General features: G+C 37.0%; 3 protein-coding genes across 4 annotated transcripts in view; all 3 read left to right on the top strand.

Moving 5' to 3' along the window:
- The window catches only part of LOC110157494 (laminin subunit alpha-3), a 62158-nt gene extending 59099 nt beyond the window's left edge, over positions 1-3059 (top strand). Inside the window, exons 64-70 of the mRNA XM_055151982.1 lie at positions 11-168; positions 551-668; positions 1250-1390; positions 1466-1596; positions 2313-2447; positions 2533-2653; positions 2920-3059. Of these exons, the coding sequence (XP_055007957.1) occupies positions 11-168; positions 551-668; positions 1250-1390; positions 1466-1596; positions 2313-2447; positions 2533-2653; positions 2920-2925 (810 nt within the window). The 3' untranslated portion in view covers positions 2926-3059. The remainder of the gene's footprint in view (positions 1-10; positions 169-550; positions 669-1249; positions 1391-1465; positions 1597-2312; positions 2448-2532; positions 2654-2919) is intronic.
- A 2028-nt stretch (positions 3060-5087) lies between these two features.
- On the top strand, positions 5088-10570 carry LOC129408394 (laminin subunit alpha-4-like). The gene is made up of 7 exons (XM_055151983.1): positions 5088-5208; positions 5297-5444; positions 6511-6676; positions 7248-7402; positions 8570-8663; positions 8736-8855; positions 9586-10570. The coding sequence occupies exons 1-7, from the start codon at positions 5189-5191 to the stop codon at positions 9729-9731; spliced, it is 849 nt and encodes a 282-aa protein (XP_055007958.1). The 5' UTR covers positions 5088-5188; the 3' UTR covers positions 9732-10570.
- Positions 10571-10863: 293 nt separating this feature from the next.
- LOC110157922 (tetratricopeptide repeat protein 39C-like) lies at positions 10864-25139 on the top strand. Of its 2 annotated transcripts, XM_020922321.2 has the most exons (14): positions 10864-11381; positions 16143-16191; positions 17131-17259; positions 18314-18428; positions 19082-19475; positions 20836-21004; positions 21090-21183; positions 22460-22567; positions 22636-22745; positions 23313-23436; positions 23516-23613; positions 23704-23808; positions 24104-24142; positions 24554-25139. In XM_020922321.2, the coding sequence occupies exons 1-14, from the start codon at positions 11236-11238 to the stop codon at positions 24641-24643; spliced, it is 1770 nt and encodes a 589-aa protein (XP_020777980.2). In that variant the 5' UTR covers positions 10864-11235; the 3' UTR covers positions 24644-25139. The 2 variants fall into 2 exon arrangements, with proteins under 2 accessions (XP_020777980.2, XP_055008032.1); XM_055152057.1 differs by lacking the exons at positions 10864-11381; positions 16143-16191; positions 17131-17259; positions 18314-18428 and having other exon boundaries at positions 19350-19483.
- The last annotated feature ends 93 nt before the right edge of the window (positions 25140-25232 follow it).

Genomic DNA, 25232 nt, shown 5'->3' with positions numbered 1-25232 from the left:
TTCTTTTCAGCGTGAAGATTTTGCAAATGGCGTCATTGTTTTGAATAGCAGAGGGAGTATCACAGTGAACCTAGCTTCAAAAATTGTGGTCAAGGCTAATGCTGCCTTTACCCTGACTGACTTCACTGAATATTACATTGGTGGTGTCCCTCAGGACATACGAGAAAGGTATGCTGTCAGCAGAAAATATTCCAAATATATATTGTATATATATCAGTCAAAGTTTGAATACTTTTTCATTTTGGTTTTTTTTTCTCTATTTTCATGACCATTCACATTGAAATCTGGCTCAAAATCTGTGCACAGAAACATGTGTGATTTAGTAAATAAATGTATAAATAAGTAAATAAATATGTATTTATTTATTTAAGTATTTCTTGCATACATAATTACATATTTCTTGCTTCATATATTTGATGTCTTCACTATGTATTTACAAGTACTACACAAAGAAAAATTGAATGAGAAAGTGTGTTCAAACCTTTGACAGGTTTTGTATATCAGGGAATGAAATCTGTATCATCTTATATTTTGTGGTTTTTTTTTTCAGACATAACATCACAATGCAGCCATACAAAGGTTGTGTCAAAAATATTAAGCTGGACAGAACATACAAAGCCATCGATGAGGCGGTGGGCATCAACAAAGGATGTCCTCGGGAATCTATGGTAAGACATATCTCTAGAAAATTGAGGTAAAATATACACATTGTGTTCACATTAGGTTTTAGATGAAAATGAAAATGAAAATGTCCAAATGAAAACATAATGATCCACGGGTGTCATAGATTATAACTATATAGCAGAGACAAGCACAATATATCTTCTTTAAACTTGTATATTTAAATACGCATATTTAAAGGTTCTGGTGGGGGTCACTACCTTCTTGTTAACTTGGAAATATTTTTGTTTTGTAATGTTCCATAGTGTAATATTAAATCATTAATTCATAACAGGGCTTTATATTGCTAAAAAGTATACCTGCCTTCTAACAGAGAGTGAATTCGCCTCTCCATAGATCTGACCTGTAACAATTATCTCAACTGAGCTAAGTTTAATGTCATACTGTGCAACATTCTAAGTAAAGCAAAACCATTTCCATTGAGACCAGATTTAGTTCCATGTTTAGTCCCAGTTATGATGTGCAAGTGTGAACTCAACCTAAACATACAACATCACACAAATGTCATTTAAATGTAAACAGTATATTTTGCTTAGACCCTAAAGTGTAATAAATGATTTCTGTGCAGATTTCTCGTAAAACTGAGTTGAACCTAGGCAGCTCCTTGTCAGGTAACCTCGCAGGCTTCACTCTGGACAAAGATGTGACCCTCTCCCTTGGATTCAGAAGCAGTGAGAACCAGGGTCTCATCCTACAAGACAAAAAACTCGTTAGTCCCTTATCATTTATCTAATATAAATGACTATTAGCATGGAATTTAGATGTTTTTATGGTTGTCTTTTAGGCTAATGGGTTGAATCTGGCGCTAGAGGATGGCTATGTGACTCTAGCATTTAACAACAAGAAGTGGCGTTCCAACAGAAAGTACAGCGATGGATTGTGGCATTACTTAACTGTCACCAGAAGAGGAGAAATGTAAGAGAACCATTGTTTGAATGTTACATGTTAAAGAGCCTGTACCACATTTCATACCATGAGCCAGGAACATGTGTAGCTCCGCCCACTTAGTCCTTAACCACTGTGATATTGTATCATGATACAGAAAATGTCTGGGATAGTGTCAGTTGTGGGATAAGTTCCCTTATAATTCTCCAATCTCTGCCTACTATTTGCAATTTCGCCATTCTTGAAAGTGCTCAATTTTGTTACTTAACCCTAATCGTAAACTAAAAGTATCACAACCTCTCAGCCATTTCAGCATGTCTCAAAAATGTGGAGTAGATATATATATATATATATATATATATATATATATATATATATATATATATATATATATATATATATATATATATATATATATACCTGCTCTCAAATGTAGTGAAGTAAAAGTAAAAAGTATCCACTTTAAAATGTAATTAAGTAAAGTACAGATAGAATAGATAGAGGAAAATGCTATGAAAATAAAACTGATAGATTATATTTTACGATCTCTTCTTATTTAGCAGCTTTCAAATCTGATCTTATCTTCATTGAAATTTGAGCAAAGGATTATGGTCTATGTAGTTCCCTTAACATATCACACCCCTCCTAATCTTAAAGTGTAGAATATAGGGAAAGTTAGTGGTTGTACAGTTACATCCAAAATACGATTGTGATAAACAATGAGATTATATGTTTTTTTCTAAAAGAATCGACCTCTTTATCGATGATGAAGACAAAGGCCAGGTGCAGAGCGGCTCCGTGACCATCCCAGACACAAATGGTGCAGTGGTCCTGGGTAAAGACAAGTTCAAAGGCTGCATTTCCAACCTGTACACAAGACGGTGAGCCTTCTTTAAGATCAGTCATTCGGTATAAGAAAGTACATACAGTAATACATGATTTATACTTTGTACTCTTCATATACAGACCAGACAACCTGTTCAAAGCTGAAGATCTGAGTTTGTTCACGACCAGTGGAGATGTTCTTCTAGACGTGTGCAGTGCTCAGAGCCCCGCCCAGCTCATGCTCGACCGCTCGCCCAATAAAGTGAGAATTCATTTGTCTTAGTCACAATAAATTGTCTATGTAGTTACGTTATTGTTTGTATTATGATTAAAAACTCACTGATGATTGATTTCACACAGTAGGAGCAGTATCAAAGAACTACCAGGTGTATCCCACAAATTAGAATATCATGATTAGTGGTTAAAATTCTAAATAAATGTTTTTTAAATCCATAATTCATCCAATCAATAGGGCTGCATGATTTAAGTGTTGTTGACATTGTTTTTTTTTTGCTCAATTATTTACAGAGGTGAAGCAGACCGACTGGCGCTGACCAGGACCTAACGCCAATCATTTTAACATAATTGCAGATTGCACATGAATGTTTTGTTTATTTTGTGAAATTATGTTATATTTCTAATAAAAGGCTGCCTTAATAACAAAGCCATCACTTTTGTCTTTACCATTTTGTGCATCTTAACAATCACTTGAATAATACACATTGATTTAACCCAATCATCTCTAACTGCCATTCACCCCCTTTTTTCCTCCTACTACTTTTACTTAAATCACTAATTAATTTGTGTCTTCACGATAAATACTATATTGCCTTTCAGTATATAATAACTGGAAGAAGATTTTTGGGTGGTTCATATTTGTTGTGTGTACATTTTCTTTGCACTACTGGGAAATTGTTAATTTTTTGGATATACAATATGATTTAAGCCATAAAAAGTTCAAATAATAATTTGTATGATTCATTACAGATGCAAAATAAGTACTAAACTGTTTCATTTATTGCAACTGTGTATTTATTGCAGCTCATGATTTTTTTAACAATATTGTACATTTAGAATAGTTTTTATGGTTTCAATCTGCTCTTGAGTTGTTGTGTCAGTGGCCTAAATTAGTTTCAGTATTATCATTTATCATCTATATTTACTTCGAACTTCAAAATTTATCATGACAGGCCTTTCTTCACGGCAAAAGATCACTTTTACAGTTGAACAGTATGCACAAGCACAATGTCCTAGGCTATTAACAAAACATATTATATATTCACAAGTTTCCCCTTGACCCCACTGAGAATCTACATGTTAAGAAAGTCCTTTAACAAAACCAATTTTTAATGAAATCACTAACAATGTCTTCTGTATTCATAAAGAATGCAAAGTACTACAGCTATGTCAACCCACCCACTTTATCACCAGTGCAAAAAATAACACAAAGTATTATTACATTATTATGTGTGTATAAATATAAAATTTTGTCTACTTTAAGAATACATTAAAATAATATAAACATTTAACTTACTGATAGATTTTCGCATAACACTATTTCTGTCATAAATCCTTAAATTTTCATTAGATGGTTTACTTTTTGTTTTAAGGGGACTGATTTACTGTCTTTCTATTTCAGTGCTTCTATCCAAAAACCTCTTGCGTAATATGATTTATGCCGTGCTTAGGTCTGTGGTGTAATACTCATATTTCTTGCTGTTGTAGGAGGGTGTGGCCCGTGGAGTGAATGAGAGCGTATCCGTGTGTAATCTGCCAGCCACGGTCCCCCTCGCCTATCGCCTTGGGGGGCCGGTCAGCAGGCTCAGTTACAGCCTCCCACTACAGGTGCTGCAGCCCAGGTCAGACCACTCGAACTTTACACTCATGGTATCAGTAAAATGTAAAGAAAGGCTTGGAGGTGAGCTTGTCTTTGAGGTGTGGCCCTCTTCTGAACCTTTGTTTATTTCATTAACACCATTGATAGGTTGATAATCTAATATAAATATAATCTTTATAATTTACCCTTAAGTAAAAAAAGTATCTATTTTTTGTCACTGTGAGAAGTGGGGGAAAGTTACAGTAACTTTTACAATATTATAGGTGCACTGTGATTATGCTATTGCAAAAAGTGTGAAAACTCGAATAAATGCAACGTATATAAGTTGAATACCATACTGTGGAACATTCTAGGCAAATAAATCATTTCTCTATGGAGATGGCAGGTGGCGGACCTTCCACTATAACAGTTACATAGTGCACCTTTTAGTCACTGAGTATTTTTAGAGTTTGTTTATATTTATTTATTTATTTATTTAGAAGTATTTACCATTTATTTATAAGGAACACTGTTTATTATTTCCAAGATTCTCTAAAACAAGATTCTCACTTTTTTCTTACGTCACTGGTAAAGGATAAAAAAAAAAATCTGTTATATACTGCTACTGCATTTGATTTGCACCACATTTCAAAGCCTGTGTAAGCATAAAAAAATATTGTGACTTTAGAAATGTGTTATTGGTGTGTAAAAGGCATTTTATTTGATCATGTGTTGCATTCAAAAGTTATAAATAAGTCTTACAATGCACCTGACTCATCCTGGAGGGAGTCTGTAGACAATAACCTCTTGTCTCCTCCAGACCGCACTTCTCTCTGGATGTGAAGACCCGATCTCATGAGGGCCTGCTGTTCTTCGCTGGTACCAGAGGGGGGCGTGCTCACCTCGCTCTATACATGTCCAAAGGCAGGATCAGGCTGTCTGTTGGCAAAGAGAAGGAGATCTTCAACCGTGAGAAGTACAATGACGGAAAGTGGCACTCAGTCAGTACTTTTCATGTCTTTTAAAACAAACAACTGAACAAATATTGAAGTATATTGATTTTGAATGTGTTGCTCAGGTCATGTTCAGTCTGGAGAAAAAGAAGTTCCGGCTGGTTGTGGATGGTATCAGAGCTCTGGATGGTCAGCTGACTAGTGCTGAGTTGACATCTATGCAGCAGTTTATGTCTCCTGTTTACCTGGGCAGTGTACCTGAGTCACTCCACCAACAGCTAAAGGTACAATACACTATTTTAGAATATGTTTAATAGGTTGAATTTCATGTATTTGTAGTAATTGACACAGCACCAAGAATGGAAGTATTGGTATCAATGTATCAATACATCATTACTAATGTGAGTGTCAATACTGCTGGTAAATGGTCATATTTTTAGTATTAAGTAAAATATGACAATTTACCATAGCAGATCCACAGGGGAATTATTTGGACACAGTAACTCACACATTACAATCATCATATAATAACAAAGTGCAAGAATATGAATGGTAATAATAATAATAATTAAAAAAAAATACCAAGAGACTGGTGTCAAATGAGGCATAATTGTATAAATATATATGGAGCCTCCATTACATATAGTACAGTACTGTAAAATAAATATCCTAATTATAGCAACTTTTATAGTAATTTATATAGTGCTTTTCCTCCTTCAAGGCACTCAAACTGCTTTACATCAAAGAACCACTCACCCATTCACACACACACACTCACACACCAGTGTACACAGACACTGGGGGCAAGGTGAGTTAAGTATCTTGCCCAAAGACACAATTCATTCATTCAGCATTCATTTGTGGGAGCTGGAATCGCGCCAGTGATGAACCAGTGATGTTTATGTTGAGATATTTCAAAAAAGTTTAACTATTTATCATGCCTTGGGTTTATATTGCACCTTTCAAGACACGCAAAGCACTTTACAATATTCCTTCACTGTATACTGGGTGCAGATAGACTTTGTCTGTAGCCACTGCTGCCCCCCGGGTAAACAGATGGAAGCAAGGCTGCAAATCTGCATCATAAGCCCCTCCAATCACTCATGCACACACTAACTGCATACTAGCCACCTGTGGCAACTACTGAACCACTGTCAACACAAAGTATTTGTGTAAACATTTGGTATGTTTCAAAAATTAACTAAGTAACTATTATTTTTTCTTAGATATCGAGTTATTACTGTTTTGATCAATAGTTTCAAAAGATTAACATATTGTGTATTTTCTTCATTGCTACTGTACAGCCTTCTACACTTAAGAATCTCAAAACTTTTGCTTTTTGTATTTCAGATGAAGGCTCTGCCCAAGCATAGTGTGTCTGGCTGTATCCGAAATTTCAAAATGAACGGAGCATCAATGACCGAGCCCTCAGCCAATCATGGCGCTGGGCCCTGCTTTGATGGACAAACCCAGAAGGGGGCCTATTTCTCAGGGAGCGGAGCTCATGTCATTGTCAGTAAGTATATCTCTACTATATGATGAAATACAACAACAACATTTTCCTTCTATTCTGGAAGTCTTGCTTTCTCAAAAATATTAAAGAGCCCATATTACTCCATTTTCTAATATGTTATAATCTTGTTTCCTAATCACAAACAAACCAGGAGTTGTGTTTTGTTTCATTCCCACTTGTTTAACACACAAGTCTGCATATTTAGGCGTTATGAGTTCTTCTGTTCTGTGTTGTGAAGTTGGTAGTAAGTGCTCCATTGTGTTTTAACCTCCATACACCTTCACCAGAATCATTTAGATAATTTCAGCCCTGGAACTGCTGGTCTCTACTGAACATAAGGTAAAAAGTAGCTGTTAACTTAATACCTACTGGTGCTTCATGACATCACAAGGCTGAACAGAGCATTTTCAGCTTTGGACATGCATACAGACTAATAATAAAGGATTATTCAAACATGTGTGGATGAAACAAAACACAACTCAAAGTCTGTTTTTGAGGAGGTTAAAACTTTATAACATGGCTTAAAGCTCACAAGAGTAAAATTTGTGTAATATTGGACCTTGATCTCTTACAGATGATACATTTGTCTTGGGCTCCAGTTTTGAGCTGTTGTTTAATATTCGGCCGAGGAGTCCCACTGGGTTACTGCTCTATGTGGGCGATTCCAGCCTGACACGATATGGTTCAGATATGGGCCATTACCTCACTGTCTATATGCGCAGAGGAGAGGTAAGAGCCTAGCCAGGCTGGTGCCACCTAGTGCCTCCACTCCATTTCATTTCTCTCCAGCAACTAGGTCAGGAATCAAAATACAATAGACGGTTTGCAAAAACCATGGAAGTGCAAGTTCGGGCACCAGCCAGTCAGCAAAGATTCATATATTCAGTGTTGGCAACGATTCCCAACATCAAGGATTTAAAGCCGGAACAAAGAGAATGTTTGGTGAATTTCATCAAGGGGAAAGACGTTATTGTCCTTCTTCCTACGGGATTTGAGAAAAGCTTAATATGCCAGTTAGCCCGTTAGTGGTGCATTACATATGTGACTACCAAATAGCAGCGATTGGTTAAATGATAAAAAGTACCCGCTTACAGTTGAGCGAACAAATTCTAACACTGTGAGGTCAGACGGTTTCTATGAAGTGAAACGAAGCGAAACTGGCTGATGAATCAGTCTAGTAAAAGCCCACTGCATTCACCAAACTACAAATATATTCTAATAGTTTTCAAATCAATTTAGAGGTAGGCCTGTCACGATAATTACTACCGTATATTGACTTATCATTCAATTATGAAAGATGGAACAATTATTTTTAGAGATGAATATTTATCACAGGTTCTTTTTCTTTGTACTTGTGGAAAGCCTTTTGTAATTTTTCTGTACTATGATGAAATTTGAGCTCTAAAGGGTTGAATTAATAATTTGGATAACTTGCTATACATGAAAAATAACTGAAGTATAAACAATGTTGTACCTTTATAGTTTCTGGGGGAATAATTCTGCAGTATGCACTTAAAATGTGTTATTGTCCTACTTTTGGCCTACTTAGAGGTGAGAAAAGAGTATTAGTAGCACAGTTTTCTCAAATGCATGCAAGAAGGTGTAGTTATTGTTACTAAGTTACTGACATTTTAGTGACAATAAATAAGCAAAGTCAGATTTTTTACTTTTTTCAGTAAAATCTAGTTTGCTCAAATACTAAATCAGACAGCCCAAATTCCCTCTGTAACTGTTTTGTATCTTATGTCAGCAAAATTAACCATGATATTTAAACCTGACTATCATTTTTTACAGATTTATATGTCTCAAAAAGTGCAATTGTGACATTTTTTTTTTAACATGTAAATGCCTTATTATTATATGAAAAAACATGATGAGAAAACTTTCTATTTGCAGGTTGTGGCGCAAGTAAATAATGGCAAGGGGGAGTTTATGGTGTCTGTTAAGCCAAAGACTACACTGTGTGATGGAACGTTTCATAAAATATCAGGTATGAATATGTTTGCTATTCATTTATTTTATATTTTCTGTTGCTGTATATAACTGTATGTTTGTGGTTCAGTGATCAAACGGAAAAACGTTGTCCAGCTTCATGTGGATACAGTGGATAATTACAAGATCGGACCTCCATTATCCATCACACCTTTGACCAAAAACCCTCTCTATGTGGGCGGCATTCCTGGTATGTGTGCATATCACTGCTTTACCTTTAATCTATGCTTCTGTATTTCCTCTATCATGGACAACATCACGGACGTTACCAGTGTTGAGTTAGCCATTAAAAGGGGAACTTTTTCACAAAGGTAAAAATTTAACTGAGTAAGTGAGTAAAAGATGGTGTGGGCCGTGTGGGCGATATGGTGAAAAATTCATACCTCAATGTTCTTTGTCTGCTGCTTCTGAGAGGTCACTGTCACTGTGGCTGTTTAAATCTACTCACTCTCTCAGTGCCTGATTGAGTCTGACTAATAGGAGGAGTAGGTGGAGAAGGTGGTGTCTGAGTACACTGAATGATGGTATGACAGTATTCGATAATAGCAGACCATATACAGGGAAAAGAAGAATGAAAGTTTATAATAAGATCAGGTCACTGTATAACTTCTTTCAAAGTAGCTACTATCACTGAGTCATCTATTGTGTTTTCATGCACTCTTGGTTTGGCATTTCCACACACTTGTTTGTACACTTTTTCTAACAGGCATTTTAATATTTTACAAATGAATTAGATTTTTCTGGATACCAGCCATTGCTATTTGTTGCGAAGATCTTCTATATGTATTTATTTCAGTGTTCTGGTTTTACTTTCACTTCCTTGATTTATTGGATGACTTGCTTATATTGAAGAAACTTAATTCAGAGTTTCCGTTTACACTAATCATCTGCTTATTACCTCTCTTTTTTCCCTTCTGCAGAGCTGACTCGAAAGCATGTCCTCCCAGTCACCTCCTCCTTCGTGGGATGCATCGATGACATGACGATCAACAGTGAGCCAGTTCTGTTTAATAGACTGTCTGCTGTGGTCGGTCCAGTCAACCTCAAAGAGTGCCCCGCAGGATGAGACAACAGCTCTCCACTTTTTCCAACACCAAACTTTGGGACCACGCCCATCACCAAGTGCAATCTGTTACCAAGAAAGAGAATGTCTTTGTTTGCGAGGCTGTACATAGTTCAGTATGAGGACACTGTGTGTGTGGACCATGTGTGAATGTGGGAGAGGATGTTCAAGTTGTTTGCTGCTCTTAAGCTTTGTTTTTCTATTTATTTTGTAATGAAATTCTATATGAGCACCATGTCATGTAGCATTACAGGGCAGTGTGACGTACTGGTTCATTCTCTCTTTTGACAATCAGTGCTAAAATGGTTTGTAATTTGTCAGGGCAAAACAGCACTTTAAGAAACAAACCCTTCAGATGGTGCTTTATAGAGTTCTACATTCATGATTTATATTTCTGTTTTTGAGTTTGGAGTAAAGATTATTACTCCAGTTTACACCAGCAGTGTGTGTTTTAGCAACATTTGAAGGTTGCCAAGCCACTGGATCTTCATGCTACTTGACAACATTGCATGTTTTATAAGTTATAAGCAGTTCTTTGGTGATTTATTCATATCTGCATTCCTTATGTTTTGGCATTAAGTGCATGTACAGTATTTTTACAGAAAATAACCACAAATGTACGTAAATCTGAGATCATATCCAAAGTTTCCACAGTTTGGTCTCAGACCAGAGACATTTGGGACCACTGATCCAACACATACAATATTTTCTCCAATAAATGTTTACTTAGACATGTTAGCAACTTGTGATTGCATAATTGGCAATTGATTTTTGTTGTATGTTCATTCCTGTGTTTCAAACACATTTATGTAAATATTCTATCCAGATATGGGTAATTAAAATGTTCCACAAACTTTGGCTTTTTGTTGAGTGATGACTTTAAATGTTGAGTCTTGTAGGAATAAAAGGTCAGTTATCGTTTAAAAAGCAGTAACCAATGTACACGCGAAACAGCAACAACAATAATTTAATGGAACATTTTATCAATGTTATTTCTAACTGCACTCAAAGGCAGCACATCTCCTGTTCTGCAGCGCCTGAGCATCAAAGACTATTATAACGAGAGATGACCGAACTAAGCGAACAGCCCCTCCTACTACTACTCATTTTATATTTATTTGTATAGAAACGCAGTATGAGGTAGACACTGTGCGCCTTAGTTATCTGACCTACTTTGGAGAATGGTCGTTGTTGATAACCATATATAGCTAACCCATTTTCTCTTTCTCCTCGGATAGAGTTTTGTAATCTCCTTTCCATAAAGTCTCTGAAGCAGCGCTCAGGCGGCTACGCGGAACAGCGACACAACCTGCCCCGACAGACAACAGCTTCAACAACACAGTGCAAGTTGACCGGGGTTTGTCTGATCCTCTGACATGACTGCGTTTTGTCATAATGACGCTCCCGGCTTGGCTGTATTTGCATAAGTGAGTGCACCGACAAAGAGCAGAAGACTCCCCCAGCGCGGCCGTGTTCGTAGCCCCATTCCCCGGTGTCGGAGCCCTCTATGGCGGAGCCCACAGAAGCAGCCCCGGGGAGCGCAGAGGAAGACCCGCCTGAAGACATAAACGAGGCCGAGCTGGCTCTCAAAGGCATCAACATGCTGCTCAACAATGGGTTTAAGGAAAGCGACGAGCTCTTCAGGGCGTACAGGTTTGTGTCAGCTTTATATGCATCTAAAATAGCCTTTTTATGCACGAGGGAGACAATGAAAGACAGGTGGAGCTGGGATGTTAATACTGAATAACTGTTAAAGATGCATTGTGTAACTTTTTGGTGGAGGGTCCGCCAGCCACTTGTGTTCATGTTATTACTTTAACTGTAGTCTTTCACAGTATGGAAATAAACTCATATCTTCATATTAAAAATGTGATAAGCACACTTGGCCAGTTTACAGGTCAGATCTGTGGAGAGGCGACCCGCTCACAGTAACATGCACAGTTTTTTTTTTTTTTCAAGGTATTAGAATAAAATCCAAGATCGATGGGATGCCATACAGTGAAACATGGGCACAAATGTCTCCATAGTGACAGACCCCCCTACCAAAAAATTCCATAGTTCACCTTTTTAATTGAATTTTACACAAAGCAGGATGAATAAAGTAGGATATGGGAGGATCAGCTACTTCCCTTAAGCAATGTTTGTGTGGTGCAGAAGGCGGCAGAGCCAGCATCTCTGTCACGCTTGTAGTGTAACACCATATGATCTAGTCACAAGTGGAGTTGATCCTGTATAAATAACCCCAAGCAAATACCCACACCCAACTAGCCACTAAGCTCCTATTAGACTAGTTTTTAAGAAGCTACTGTTCTTGCTACTGTTTGGAAAATTACTACTACTACCATTTATTTATTTAAGCTTTTAACCGTGTCATATCTGTTTTGCATGATCATTTACTTAAAGCAGGCCTATTATGCAAAATCTACTTGTCAGAGATATTAATCATGTTATAGTTGTTCCTCCTTTAGCCCTTTTTTCATTTTCCCTCTCGAAAGTTGTATTTTGAGTAATTCGTGCAAGTTTGAGCAGTCTTTAATTGCTTATTTTCAAAACGTATTGTCTATTTTGTTTTTGATATACAGCCACTGCTCTGTACTTACTTTATTCTCCAATTTCTTTTATTAACCGATTATATGTGTAGGATTCGGCAACGCTGCATGGTAATTTTGGTACAAATGAAAAATAATCTGCGGCTTGTTACGGTAATGTGCAGCTATCCATTGGAGGTGCTGACAACTCTTTTTAGTAATGATTTTTACTGTGATGCCAGCTATCATCAGGCACTGCAGTTTTCTAATCCAGAACTCAGTGGATTTGTTTCTTTTATCAAGTTGTTTAAGATCAATATTGCAATTTAAAATACAAAATGCAAATGATATCAATGAACAATGATGTCATAGATGATATATATATAGCTGACACTCAAGCACAATATGTCACAATTTATCTTTGTTGTATTTTAATTGATTCATGTATATTTGAGAAATCCTACACTTTATTACATTCGAAGCTTGAGTTACCTCAGTGTAGATGTATTGTAGGGATGTAACAATATCCAAATCTCACAGTACAATATTATCACGATATGCATCTTACAGTACAATATTTATTGCAATATTTTGAAGAGGCTAATGTAAATGTAGATGGGACACTTTTTTTTGCTTTTAAAATACCTTGACAAGATTTTGGTGTGAATTATTTCCATTATAATCCCAAGAATTCAAGTAAAAAACATATATCTTCATGTTGTCTGCAGTGAAATGAATCATGGGATATGTAGTTTCCAATGTTCACAAGCTGTTGCTACTATAAAACCATATCACAATATTTCGGTTATTGTTACATCCCTAATGTATTGCATAAGCAACTCTTAAGGTCAAAATATGTCAGATGTCCGCATCTGATTAGAAAGCATTTTTGTCCCAACAATCAGGAAGTGTGCATGAGCATGCTAGTTGTTGTAGCTTTATCGTCATGGCAAAACTCTATTTGGTCTCTTGAGAGTTCTGATAAATTCTTATAAACTTATCGCAGTGAAAACCTATAATGCTCAGAATGTAAGTCAGAAATGACTGTTCTGTTGGTAATAGTTCTGTTTTTTTCACATTTTTAAGACTGTTCAACTCAGCTACAGTGCCTTTTAAATGACTGTAAGAGATGGGGCTTGTCCGTTCTGCAGCGTTGAACAGAAAGTCAGTGTACCTGCCCAAGTTTGACATCAGTGTTGCTGTTTACATTGAATTAAATATAACATAATGATCTACACAGGTTTTGGTGTAATACTAAATAACCCAAAAGCACAATATGCCTTCTTTGTTGTTAACTCTATGAAACAATGTGTTACAATGTGGAGTTCACAAGGGAACAGAGTATAATAATAGATGGCCTCCTTATTTTCTGTTGAGGATTACTATCTGATTGCAGCTCTGAAGTGCCGAGCGTAGACGTGCTGCTGAGAGGACATGAGGGGTCCGGATCTCTGGTGAAATCGTAAATGTCACCCTTCTCTCTTATTGAATTGAACACTAGTAGGCGTCATCCTGTTTCGATTACACCAACAGCATTAATGAGGAAGTCTGAAAAACACATGACATAGCATTCTGTGAGCAGTTAGTGACACATTTTGAAGTAGCTGGCTGCCACAGTGTTAAAAGTTGTACATTGTTTGGAAATACAGATAGACGTGTATTTTTGTTTAAAGGTCATATATTATGCTAAATTCTCTTGTGACCATTGAGCCATGTTACAATGTTGTTACGTCTTCAAAAACATACCAAGAGTTGTGTTTTGTTTCATTCACATGTTTGCATAATCCTTTATTATTAATCTGTCTACATCTCCATAGATTTGATTAATTGTGCAGCCCTATTGTGAAGCTCATTTGTTTTTAAGTGCTGCAGCAAACACATGACAAACATCCTGCTATCCATCCTGGATGAATACAGGACGTAGAAGTAGGAGGTTCCTGTTTGTGGAGTGCTTGTTTCCTGCAGTAGGTGCTGCGGGTCAGTTCGATATCTCCATGGGGACACCAGGCCTCAGTCACAGTAGGGTGTTGATTGCATTGAGGGCATACAGGGTGAAAACTACTGTTAAATTGTCCATGTGAATGATTGGTGAAGGTGACTCATATCATTATCATATGAAAGGAACAAAAACTGACACACTGGAAGGTACAGAGATATATATTTTTAAATGAATGGACAAGTTTGTGAATTTTCAGAAGCGCATTAAACACAACATGAAACAACCTTGAATTCAGTTAACCTGTACTGTAGTGTATGAAAAATGTGAAAAACAGAACTAGTTAGAACTAGTTAGTTCTAAGTTATTCGTTACCGCACTTACCTTACGCATTCTGTGCATCCTAATTATTCAACATGATGAGTTTCTAAGTACTGTTGCCAGTGTTCAGAGACCAGAACATAGTTTTGGCATGACGGAAAAACATACAACAACTAGCAGGCTAATGCGCACTTCCTGACAATTACCTTTTTTATAATTAGATGAAGACAGCACATAGCTGACATATTATGACCTCAACAGCTGCTTAAAATATATATGTTCTGGGGCAATACAAATTTTTATCAAATACTTTTAACATTTGATTCTACTAAGTGATTAGTGAAGTGATTAAAACTGATAATAAATTATATGATTAAAATAATACCTGAGTGTAATATAAATAATGTATTATTATTCTTATGAATATCTTTTAATTCAAAACATGCAAGGCAATAGAATAAAGACATGCCTTGGGGTATCATTAAAATGTCTGTAATTAACTCATGGGATGGGCCATTGTGCTGATATCTGTATTATGTTTTCATATAGAATGGAACAAATGACCGGCACATTTGAAACGAAGCAAAGACTTCAAAAAGTTTACTGCTGAATTTAGAATTTTTTTATTAACAACAAAATTAAACCTGATTAAGGGCACAGAGGGAGCATGGTTGGAAGGGGATAGAGATATTTACTGTTATTGTACTTTTTCTAACCGTTTGTATATAGAGTGCTATTTTTGTATTCTGTGTTTTGTCTGACTCAGGGACTGCAGATGGAAATTAGCTCTGAGAGTACAAAGCATCTTTTCAATGTTTCTATGATTAATGCTCCTGTACATGGTCTCTCTCAGATAAACTAAATAAACTAAACTAATATACTGGTATTGGTATTTTGTATTTCTATGTGGAAATAGAAGAGAAAAGGAACAGCTGTTTGTTTACACAATTATCCTGAAAAAGCCTGAAAAACGTCAACTTTACTTCAATTTGTGTCTTGCCATAGATTTGTAAAGTATTAATATCTGTATTGGTAAATAAAGGTTATCGGCCATAACAGAAAGACAAATATCGAATCTCCTTATTGGCTGACAAAATCCACAGTAGACCAATTGTTGAATGTAATTTTTCAGTTTTAATGGAACACAGTGTAACTTCTCTGGTAGAGGGTCCACCATCTGCTTGTTTTCATGCCAATGTTATTGCTTTGCCTTGACTGTACCACAGCATGGCATTAGTCTTATCTTGCATTTAAACAATTAGGAGTGTGTTTATGCTCAAGAATACACTGAAACATTCATTACTTACTGTGAGCAGGGTTGGCATATTGCATGGTAGCTCTGACTGCTTATCTTGTTTAACGCCATACATACTTGTTTAATTAACGCCATACTGAAGTAGGCCGAGTAGATGTTGTCATATTAGCTTATATCTGACATGTTTCTGACACTGTCCCATTATGTGATTGCATGAACGTATAATTACCCTGGGAACTGAGAAACTTTACTTACATTACTACTGGTAGGAACTGGCTCCATCGCATTCCTTTCAGCTAACTTCTTGTTGTAGCTTGTTTGTATTTCCCTGTTGTGTTTCACATTTATCTAACATTCATTTTTATATTTTTCAGAAACTACAGTCCTCTGATGAGCTTTGGGGCCAGTTTTGTCAGTTTTCTGGTAGGTTGACCCTGTTCCTGTTTCACTTTTGTTTGTGCTGATTTCACAAGAATTCGAAAAGTCACGTTGCAGTTTTGTTTCATAATGAGTTCAGATGATGTTCCCATGTGGAAGTAAACGGGCACAGAGCCAGTCTAGGCACAAAACACGACCAGAATAATGCTGTGGTGGCTTCATTAGTACTCTCAGCATTTTTACTTCTCATGTTTTATCATTTGCGTTTTTTGCTTTACTTATCCAGATTATCCTGCATTAGTAAGTAGTATACATATTTTAAGAAGTTACTAATATCTGTGGTTCTTATACTGTGAATAATGAGACTAGAATTAGAGTAGTAAACCCAAGTGTTTTACAGACTGCGTTGGGCTACAGTACTCAAATATAGACCAGAAAATATGATCTTATTGTTTCTAAAGTAGTTTTTTTTCCAGATTATTATTACTACTATTACTATACTAAATGATTAAGTGTTCAGCAATCTTCAGACATGCCATCTCATAATCTTAGCATATGAAATAAATCTGCAATATATGAACATTAAATATAAATGCATTGCTGTATCGCTTATGTAACTACAGAATAGCTTTAAATAAATAAAGTTTAAACATACAGACTTTTATTTTTTTGGTGTAAAACGACCAGAAATTGTCTTATTACATCAGTCTTTATGCTCAACCAGGACATTGGTTGAACTGATACCCAATCTGGATCAGCACTAATATCTGATACCAGTATTGGATTGTGCATCCCTGTGCAGTAGTACAAAATTTTATCTCACACACTCCAAGAAACCATCATATTTTGCCGTCAATTATAAAAACAAACGAAAAAAGAAAAAAGTATTACAGAACAAAATAAAGCTATTCTCTGGCAAAAAAATCCCTTTCGAGTCTCATGTGTGTGTCAGTGGCGTTGAGCTGTCCCTGTGTGTCTGTGCAGAATGCCATGATGACTTTTGAGGAGGAGAAGATGCAGATGGCCCTGGAGGACCTGAAGGCCACAGAGCGTCTGTGTGAGAGTGACAGCACTGGGGTTATCGAGACAATTAAGAACAAGATCAAGAGGACTGTGAGGGCTCTTCACAAGTTCTATTAAACATTTTTTATTCTAGTATTTAGATATAAGCATGGACTTGGTCTATTGTGATAAGTTTTAAATCGATTAAATTGTGCAACAGTTATGTGAGTACAGTTAATATTAAAGGTCCTTGTGAGCTTTTAACCATGTTAGAATGTTGTTACTTCATCAAAAACATGTGCTGTGTTTTGTTTCATTCACAAACATTTGAGTTACCCAATTAGTCTGTCTACATCTCCAAAGCTCAAAATGCTCAGTTCCACCTTGTGATGTCATGAAGCAAGTAGCTGTTTTCAAGTTAACAGCTATTGTTTACCTTTATTTTTAGTAGACACTGGCAATTCCAGGGCTGAAATTATCCAGTTGTTTCCAGAGAAAGTGACATCACAAGGTGGAACAGAGTGTTTTGAGTTTGAGAGAAGAACAAAATATCAGGGTAGTCACAGGGTCTTAAAAGTCTTAAAAAGGTCTTAAATTTCATGTTACAAAATTAAGGCCTTAAAAAGTCTTAAATTATGTTGTCCAAGTCTTATTTTTTTCAGAAAGGTCTTTAAATTTCATTAGCCTATTTTTTTATATACTCACCCAGGCTGTAGTGCAATGTTAAATGGAGGGAGGAAAAAAAAACAACAACGTGAAATCTCATAACGTGAAGGAACGTCTAATTTGGAGTATGCTCAAACAATACTTTGGTTTCTGGCGCCGGCGGCAATGAGTAGATATAGTACAATGGTTGGTTGGTTGTTATTAGAGTTGTATCTGGTGTTTTGTGCCCGCATAATAGGTGTGATGTTGGTCTTAATTTTCATTTAATTGGTCTGAATATGCAGGGTTTGTATTTTAAACATGTGTGAATGAAACAAAACACAACTCCAGGTATGTTTGTGCTGAGGAAACATCATTATAACAGATCAGAGAATAGTCTAATATTGACTCTTGAATGTTAAACAGTGAATATGATAACAGGCCTATATGAAGTTTACTGAGCTTTTGGCCGGGTCCATTTGCGATGTTGCTCTTTAATATAGTGAATGTGTGTTTGCAGATGGACTCTCAGAGGTCAGGAGTGGCAGCAGTGGACCGCCTTCAGAGACAGATCATCATCGCAGACTGTCAGGTTTATCTGGCCGTGCTGTCCTTCATCAAACAGGAACTTTCAGGTGGGAGACGGGCTATTTTTAGTTTAATTTACATGGAAACAGAGAGACCGTTTATTAATGCGCGATTGAGTCTATATTTTCACTATGAATGAACATACATCACTTTATATGTGTGGTGCTGTATCATACCTAATTTGGTGTGCTCTGTCCAGATCATTTATAGGAAAACTATTCTGGGTTCCAGTTCATCTTCATTTAAACTCCATGAGCAACATTCCTTAAGCTTTTGAGTTTTTTGAGTAGATTCATCTATTTTACTTTAGGACATATCTTTCCTTAGTAACCATGCATATGTCATCTTTATTGTAAGTAAAACAAAGTATTAAAATATATGGATTAAGAAAATAATAAATAACAATGACTGCAGCCATTTAGAGAGGGCAACAGTCAATACCTGCTAACCTCTAAATTCTTGGTGAGAGGGAGAATAGGTTCTTAAATGAACAGGATGAACAGGTTAAAAGTGCATGGATCTAAAAACATGAAGAAGCACTTTCAGCATCACCACCTACTGATATCACAATGTGTAACAGAGCAATCTTAGCTCCAGAGACGGAAATAGCCAAAATATGCCAGATGATTTTAATATGATATGATAATATTAAGAATCCTCCAGCTCATTTAGTCCAGTCTTATCAGTTTTTCTCCTACAGCGTATATCAAAGGAGGCTGGACTCTCCGCAAAGCCTGGAAAATGTACAACAGATGCTACAGTGACATCACCCACTTACAGGAGGGGCACAGGAGGAGAGCCTCGGAGCAGCCCACAGCGCCCCCTATCGCCTCCTCCTCAGACCCCCCCAGCCACAACTCGTCCCCCGGCCCCAGCCCCTCCCTGCGCCCCCACACCATCAGCCTCGAGGCCCTGGACCGGCTCAAAGGCTCCGTCAGCTTTGGCTACGGCCTCTTCCACCTCTGCATCTCCATGGTTCCCCCACACCTACTCAAGATCGTCAACCTGCTGGGTTTCCCCGGCGACCGCCACCAGGGCCTCTCTGCGCTCTCCTACGCCAGCGAAAGTAAGGACATGAAGGCCCCCTTAGCTACGTGAGTATGTGAGTGAGTATGTTTGCCCCTCTGGACTCTAATGGTATAGGAATGAAGTTAGAACAAGCAACGTACAGAATGATAGGAAACCAGATTTGATATCAACTAGGAGACTAGCCTGATTCATCAGCCAGTTTCACTTCATAGAAACTGTCTGACCTTGCACTGTTAGAATTCGTACTTTTTTTCTTTTAACCAGTCACTGCTATTTGGTCGTGACGTATGTAATGCACTGCTAACTCGGCTAACTGGTATATTAAGCTTTTCCCATATCTCGTAGGAAGAAGGACAATAATATCTTTTCCCTTGATAAAATTCACCAAACATTCTCTTTGTTCCGGCTTTAAATCCTCGATCTCAGGAATCGTTGCCAACACAGAATGTATGGCTCTTCGCTGATTGGCTGGTGCCTGAACTCGCACTTCTGGGGTTCTTGCAAACCGTCTAGTGTATTCCTATTCCTGATCTAGTCGCTGGAGAGAAATGAAAACGAATGGCTGCACTAGATGGCGCCAACCTGGCTACTAGGAGATTTCACTAGACTTAATTTTTACATTTGATATATAAATGATAGTCATAATGGTTATGAGAAAACTTCCATTGAGAATTAAAATGAACATATAAAAAATAGCTAAGTTTGATAAGTTAATGAGTTCACACACCATACTTTTTGGACAATGAAACCTGTGTTATATTTCAAAATGTATTCACTCAGGGGTGGGCAATTATTTTTCCCCATGGGGCCACATGAGAAACAGAAAATACTGTAGAGGACAGTGCCAAAATGCTTAACTCAGTTCTGCATATTATTAATTGTACACATACGTCTTGATTTACATATTGCCTCATTTTGTACGTGAATAAAAAAAACACCTCTAAAATAAAAGCAATGTAACTTTAGTCCATGCATGAGGTAAAATTATAAAAATACGTTTACTTTTTCATCCCAAATTATCTTAAACGGGGCAGTCAAAGTCAACCAAAGAGCTGTATGTGGCCCGGGAACTGTACAATGCCCAGATCTGGTCTGTTATTTAGCTGTATTTTCTTCATATATACATGCTTTTATAGAAGAAATAAGAAATCAGATGTTTATCGTTTTTGTTTGTTGATTAGCCAGTATCATTACCAATCATTACAGCCCTAATCATACATTTTTTATTTATTACATTTCTTGTAAATAGCCTTACCTTTTATATTTCATATGTTTTATCCCTGCACATGCCTCGCTATCATGACCTTATTGTACAGTTAACAAGGGAATTTCTGTGCTATGAAAAATGACCAATCTTGTCTTGCATATTAATGAGACTGCAAGTAAGTACTGTTTGAAGTCTTCTATGCTCTTCCTCTGTCACAGCCTGGCCCTGCTCTGGTACCACACAGTTGTCCAGCCGTTCTTTGCCCTGGATGGCGTCGACACACAGGCCGGACTGATGGAAGCTAGATCCATTCTCCAGCAGCGAGAGGCCACCTATCCCAACTCCTCCCTCTTCATGTTTTTCAAAGGCAGGGTCCAACGTCTCGAAGTAAGACACTGTAAACAAAATGAGTACACTGCACTTTTGTTTTGTTGATCTTTATTTATCTATTGTTTTTTTTGTGTTTTCTCAGTGCCAGATCAGCAGCGCCTTGACATCTTTTAGCAGCGCCTTAGACCTGGCTTCTGGTCAAAGGGAAATTCAGCACGTGTGTTTATATGAGATAGGTACTTTTTACTTCTGTTATTGGTCTAGCCAAACAGTATGACTACCTGTATCAGCTTACAACTTAGTGACGCTCCCATAATAAGTTAAGCAATTTTTAAGCTTTAACCTAAACCAGATTTCAATTGTAGCAAAGGAACTTGAACTAGGCTGGAGGGGTCTTAAATGTCTTAAATTTCATTAGCCTATTTTTTTGTTTTGTTTACTCAACCGGGCTGCAGTGCAATGTTAAATGGAGAGAGGGGAAAAAACAACAATGTGAAATAATGTAACGTGAATGAACATCTAATTTGGAGTATGCACAAACAATACATTGGTTTTTGGTGCCAGCAGCAATGAGTAAACAATCAGTTCTCTCTACACTGCCTAAGACACAAAACTGTGGTCAGATCTGCTCACATCGAGTATGTCTTTACGTCACATACATCACCATCTAGTGTCACCACCGAGCCGCCTGACATGCATACCCAATCTAATTCCACACACTTTTGCATCACCGTATGTACGCAGATTTCCTCCCGAAAATGCTTGTCTAAACGCGTAATAAAAAGTGAAGACGCTACGCCACTTTTGTGTCTTCTCTTAGGACCGTCATCATATAAACGTATATAAATCATATAAAGCCTTAGATTCTAGATATAGTACCGGTAGGTGGTTGGTCATTATTAGAATTGGACCTGGTGGTTTTCGCCTGCATAATGGGTCCGATGTTGGTCTTAATTTTCATTTAAGTGGTCTTAAAAATGTCTTAAATTTGGGGTAGTCAAACCCTCGGATACCCTGAATGTTGATAACCTACAAAGTGAAGGTAATTTAAGCTCTAAAATGATCAAAATGACTGATGAGGGTTATGGACTTTGAAAACACAGAACAGCTTTATGGATTCCTAAGATAATGTCTACCAAAGTGGGCCAAGTGTTTTGAATATTTTTGAGGAAAATTTAGGGCACATGCACACTAGGGCTGAGAAGCACAGGGTCAGAATCACTGCCGAGAGAAGCAGGATTATTCAAACATGCATGAAACCAAATGACTCCAGGTACACTGTTTATGGGAAATCGACACTGTAACATAATTTGTGGAGAACACAGTATAATATTCACTTACTGCCCTGTATGTACAGTATGTCTCACCCACATATCCACATATACAGGCACCATAATGAAGTGGTAACTTTCACTTCTGCTGTCAGTTGTCATAATGTTGTGTCAGACTGAAAACACATCCCACATATTTCCGTGTATCTGCATTCTAATTCCTGATTGTCATTCTCTGTAGGCTGGTGCAGCATGATCGAGTTGAATTTTGGAGACGCCTACAGGGCCTTTGAGCGTCTGAAGAACGAGTCGCGTTGGTCTCAGTGCTACTACGCTTATTTAACTGGAGGTGCTGACAAAACCCCAAGTCTTGTCTTTTGGCTATAATTAACTCTGAGTATTATTGTCCCACCCCAGTCTGTCAAGGAGCCAGCGGTGAGCTAGACGGGGCCATGGCTGTCTTCAAGGATGTTACGCAATTGTTCAAACGAAAGAATAATCAAATTGAGTTGTTTTCCATGAAGCGAGTAAGTTCAGGAAATGTTTGTCACTCTTTACACATTATTATGTAGGCTGTAGCTAAAATGACTGAGAGAGATGAGGGCTTCATCTATTGGCTATTAAAGTTATTTCAAGCTAAAGGTGCACTATGTAACTGGTAGAGTCCGCCACCTGCTTGTCTCCATGGAGATGTTATTGTTTTGCATAGAACATCCCACAATACAGCATTAAACACTTCTCAGTGGAGACAAGCTGGTGACAACACCAGGCCAAGTTGCAGGTCAAATCTGTGGAGAGGCAATGTTTTTTAATGTGTTTTTGCCTTATAAAAACGCCCACATTAAATAGAGTCAAGATCAAATTTTAATGGCATACTGGAGCATTCAAAGTAAAGCAATAACGTCTCATTTCTCAGAAAGAAAGGAACCTGGAAGCAGGTAGCATCATTTTCTCCTGAAGATACATAGTGCACAATTTTAAGCAAAAAATATATTATGTTGTTGAAATTTATCATCAGATTTCCTTAAATGCTGGCAAGTTTTGTAGCAACATTACATAAATAAACCATAAATCATAGTTTTTTGTTTATTCAGGCAGAGAAACTACGTAGCCCCAATGTCACCAAAGAACTGTGCATCCTGTCAGTGATCGAGATTTTGTATTTGTGGAAAGCTCTGGCCAACTGTTCCGCTCCAAAGCTGCAAACCATGACACAAGGTACGGTACGCTGAGTGGTGAGATCTGTGGAGCTTTCACTTTATGCACACTGGAATTCTAATCTTTCTTAATTGTTCAGTCTTGCAAGGGATAGACGATGCTTCCTCTACAGGCTTAAAATATTTACTTCTGGGTGCCATCAACAAATGTCTTCACAATACCAAAGAAGCCGTACAGGTAATTCAAGATTTTAAGAATAGTTGAAATTCTCTCGTTGACACTTAATTAGTCGTATAATTTTTGTATTGATGTGAACTATTTCGTCAGTATTTCCATTTAGCTGCAAGAGACGAGGTGGGCTGTCTCACCAACTCCTATGTACAACCCTACTCCTGCTATGAACTGGCCTGTGTGCTCCTGAGTAACCAAGAGGTATTTTTATATGGTGTTTCTGAATAGGGCTGCATAATACATCACAACATTATCATTTCATTTACCGTACCTTTACTTTTTACCTATGATTTTCTTTGTAGTCCTAAACTTGTTTTGTCTTGGTTTGCAGTCATTTTGTTATCACAGTACTAATCACAACTTTCTCATATAATACTCATGTTGTGTACCTATATTTTTTTTTACTTTTGAAGCTAGACAAGTTTTTAAGTAATTTCTCTTATGGATCAATAGTTTGTCTAACTCTTAATGCGATATTGAATGATTTTGTCCACAGACTGCAACCAGGGGTCGAATGCTAATGCTTCAGGCAAAGGTATAGTTATTTTTCTTTCTTTTTGTGTGTGAAATGTTTATATTGTTCAATGTTCTTTTTTTTTTTCATTTATTTATATATTTAAAGCATGCATACATTTAAAACATTTTTTGTGCAAGATTATGGGTCCAAAACATTAATAAGACATACTAATTCAAATGATAAGATAGAAGACATAATGGGACAGTTTGCAGACAAGACAAAAAAAGTATATAAAATAAATTAAAAATAAACCATGAGTGACTGTGTTTGTGTATTGTGTTTGTGCTAACTAAAGCATGTTGAAGTTTAAGGGAAGCGAGAAAGTAAAGGGAGTGAAGAAATTAACAAGAAGGGAGATATAGAGATAGAGTAAAAAATAAAAATGTCTTCTATAACTTTTGTATAGTGTTACATGTTGTGTCTTTTTAGGAGGACTACGCAGGCTATGACTTTGAGAACAGATTACATGTGCGCATTCATTCAGCACTGGCCTCAATGCGGACCTCAGCTCAGCCTTAGGGATTGCTCTGTACCTCACTCTACCCACTGTCATGAAAAAGCAACAATGCCACTGAAATTTCTATTTTATAATTTGTTCTATTTATTTTTGAACCATGTGCCAATAATATTTATGTGTGCAATATCAAGATTTGTATGGGCAAATGTTACAGTAAGTTTTATCTGTTACTAGAGTAACAAACAAATTGAGATAACTTTTTAGAAATGGCCATATTTAGTACTTTTACATTTTTAAAGGGATGGGTTGCATATTGTACTTTTGATGTGAGCTCTGTCAGAAGTTAAATACTGTAAAGACATATCCAAAGTATTCCACAGCAATCAAGTGAAACTGAATGTCTCAGTGTAGTAATTTACTGTACCCTATTATGACTTCAGTGTTGTACAGGCTTGAGTATTTTGTATTTAAATAGTTGCACATACAACATGTGCTGTACAATAATGCCACCTTAACGGTGTTTTGCACTGTGTTTTAATAAAATTAAATATTGTAAAATGTCTTATTTCTCCAGAAAAGCACACTGGGCATCAGACTCCATAATGTGTTTTGTACTGTAATAATCAGAATATTCCAAGTAAAAACACCTTA

The sequence above is a fragment of the Boleophthalmus pectinirostris genome, unplaced genomic scaffold (genome assembly GCF_026225935.1).
Source record: "Boleophthalmus pectinirostris isolate CB_2022bp ecotype Guang Dong unplaced genomic scaffold, ASM2622593v1 HiC_scaffold_16, whole genome shotgun sequence".
Lineage (NCBI taxonomy): Eukaryota > Metazoa > Chordata > Actinopteri > Gobiiformes > Gobiidae > Boleophthalmus > Boleophthalmus pectinirostris.
This window is presented reverse-complemented; position numbering and strand designations above follow the sequence as displayed.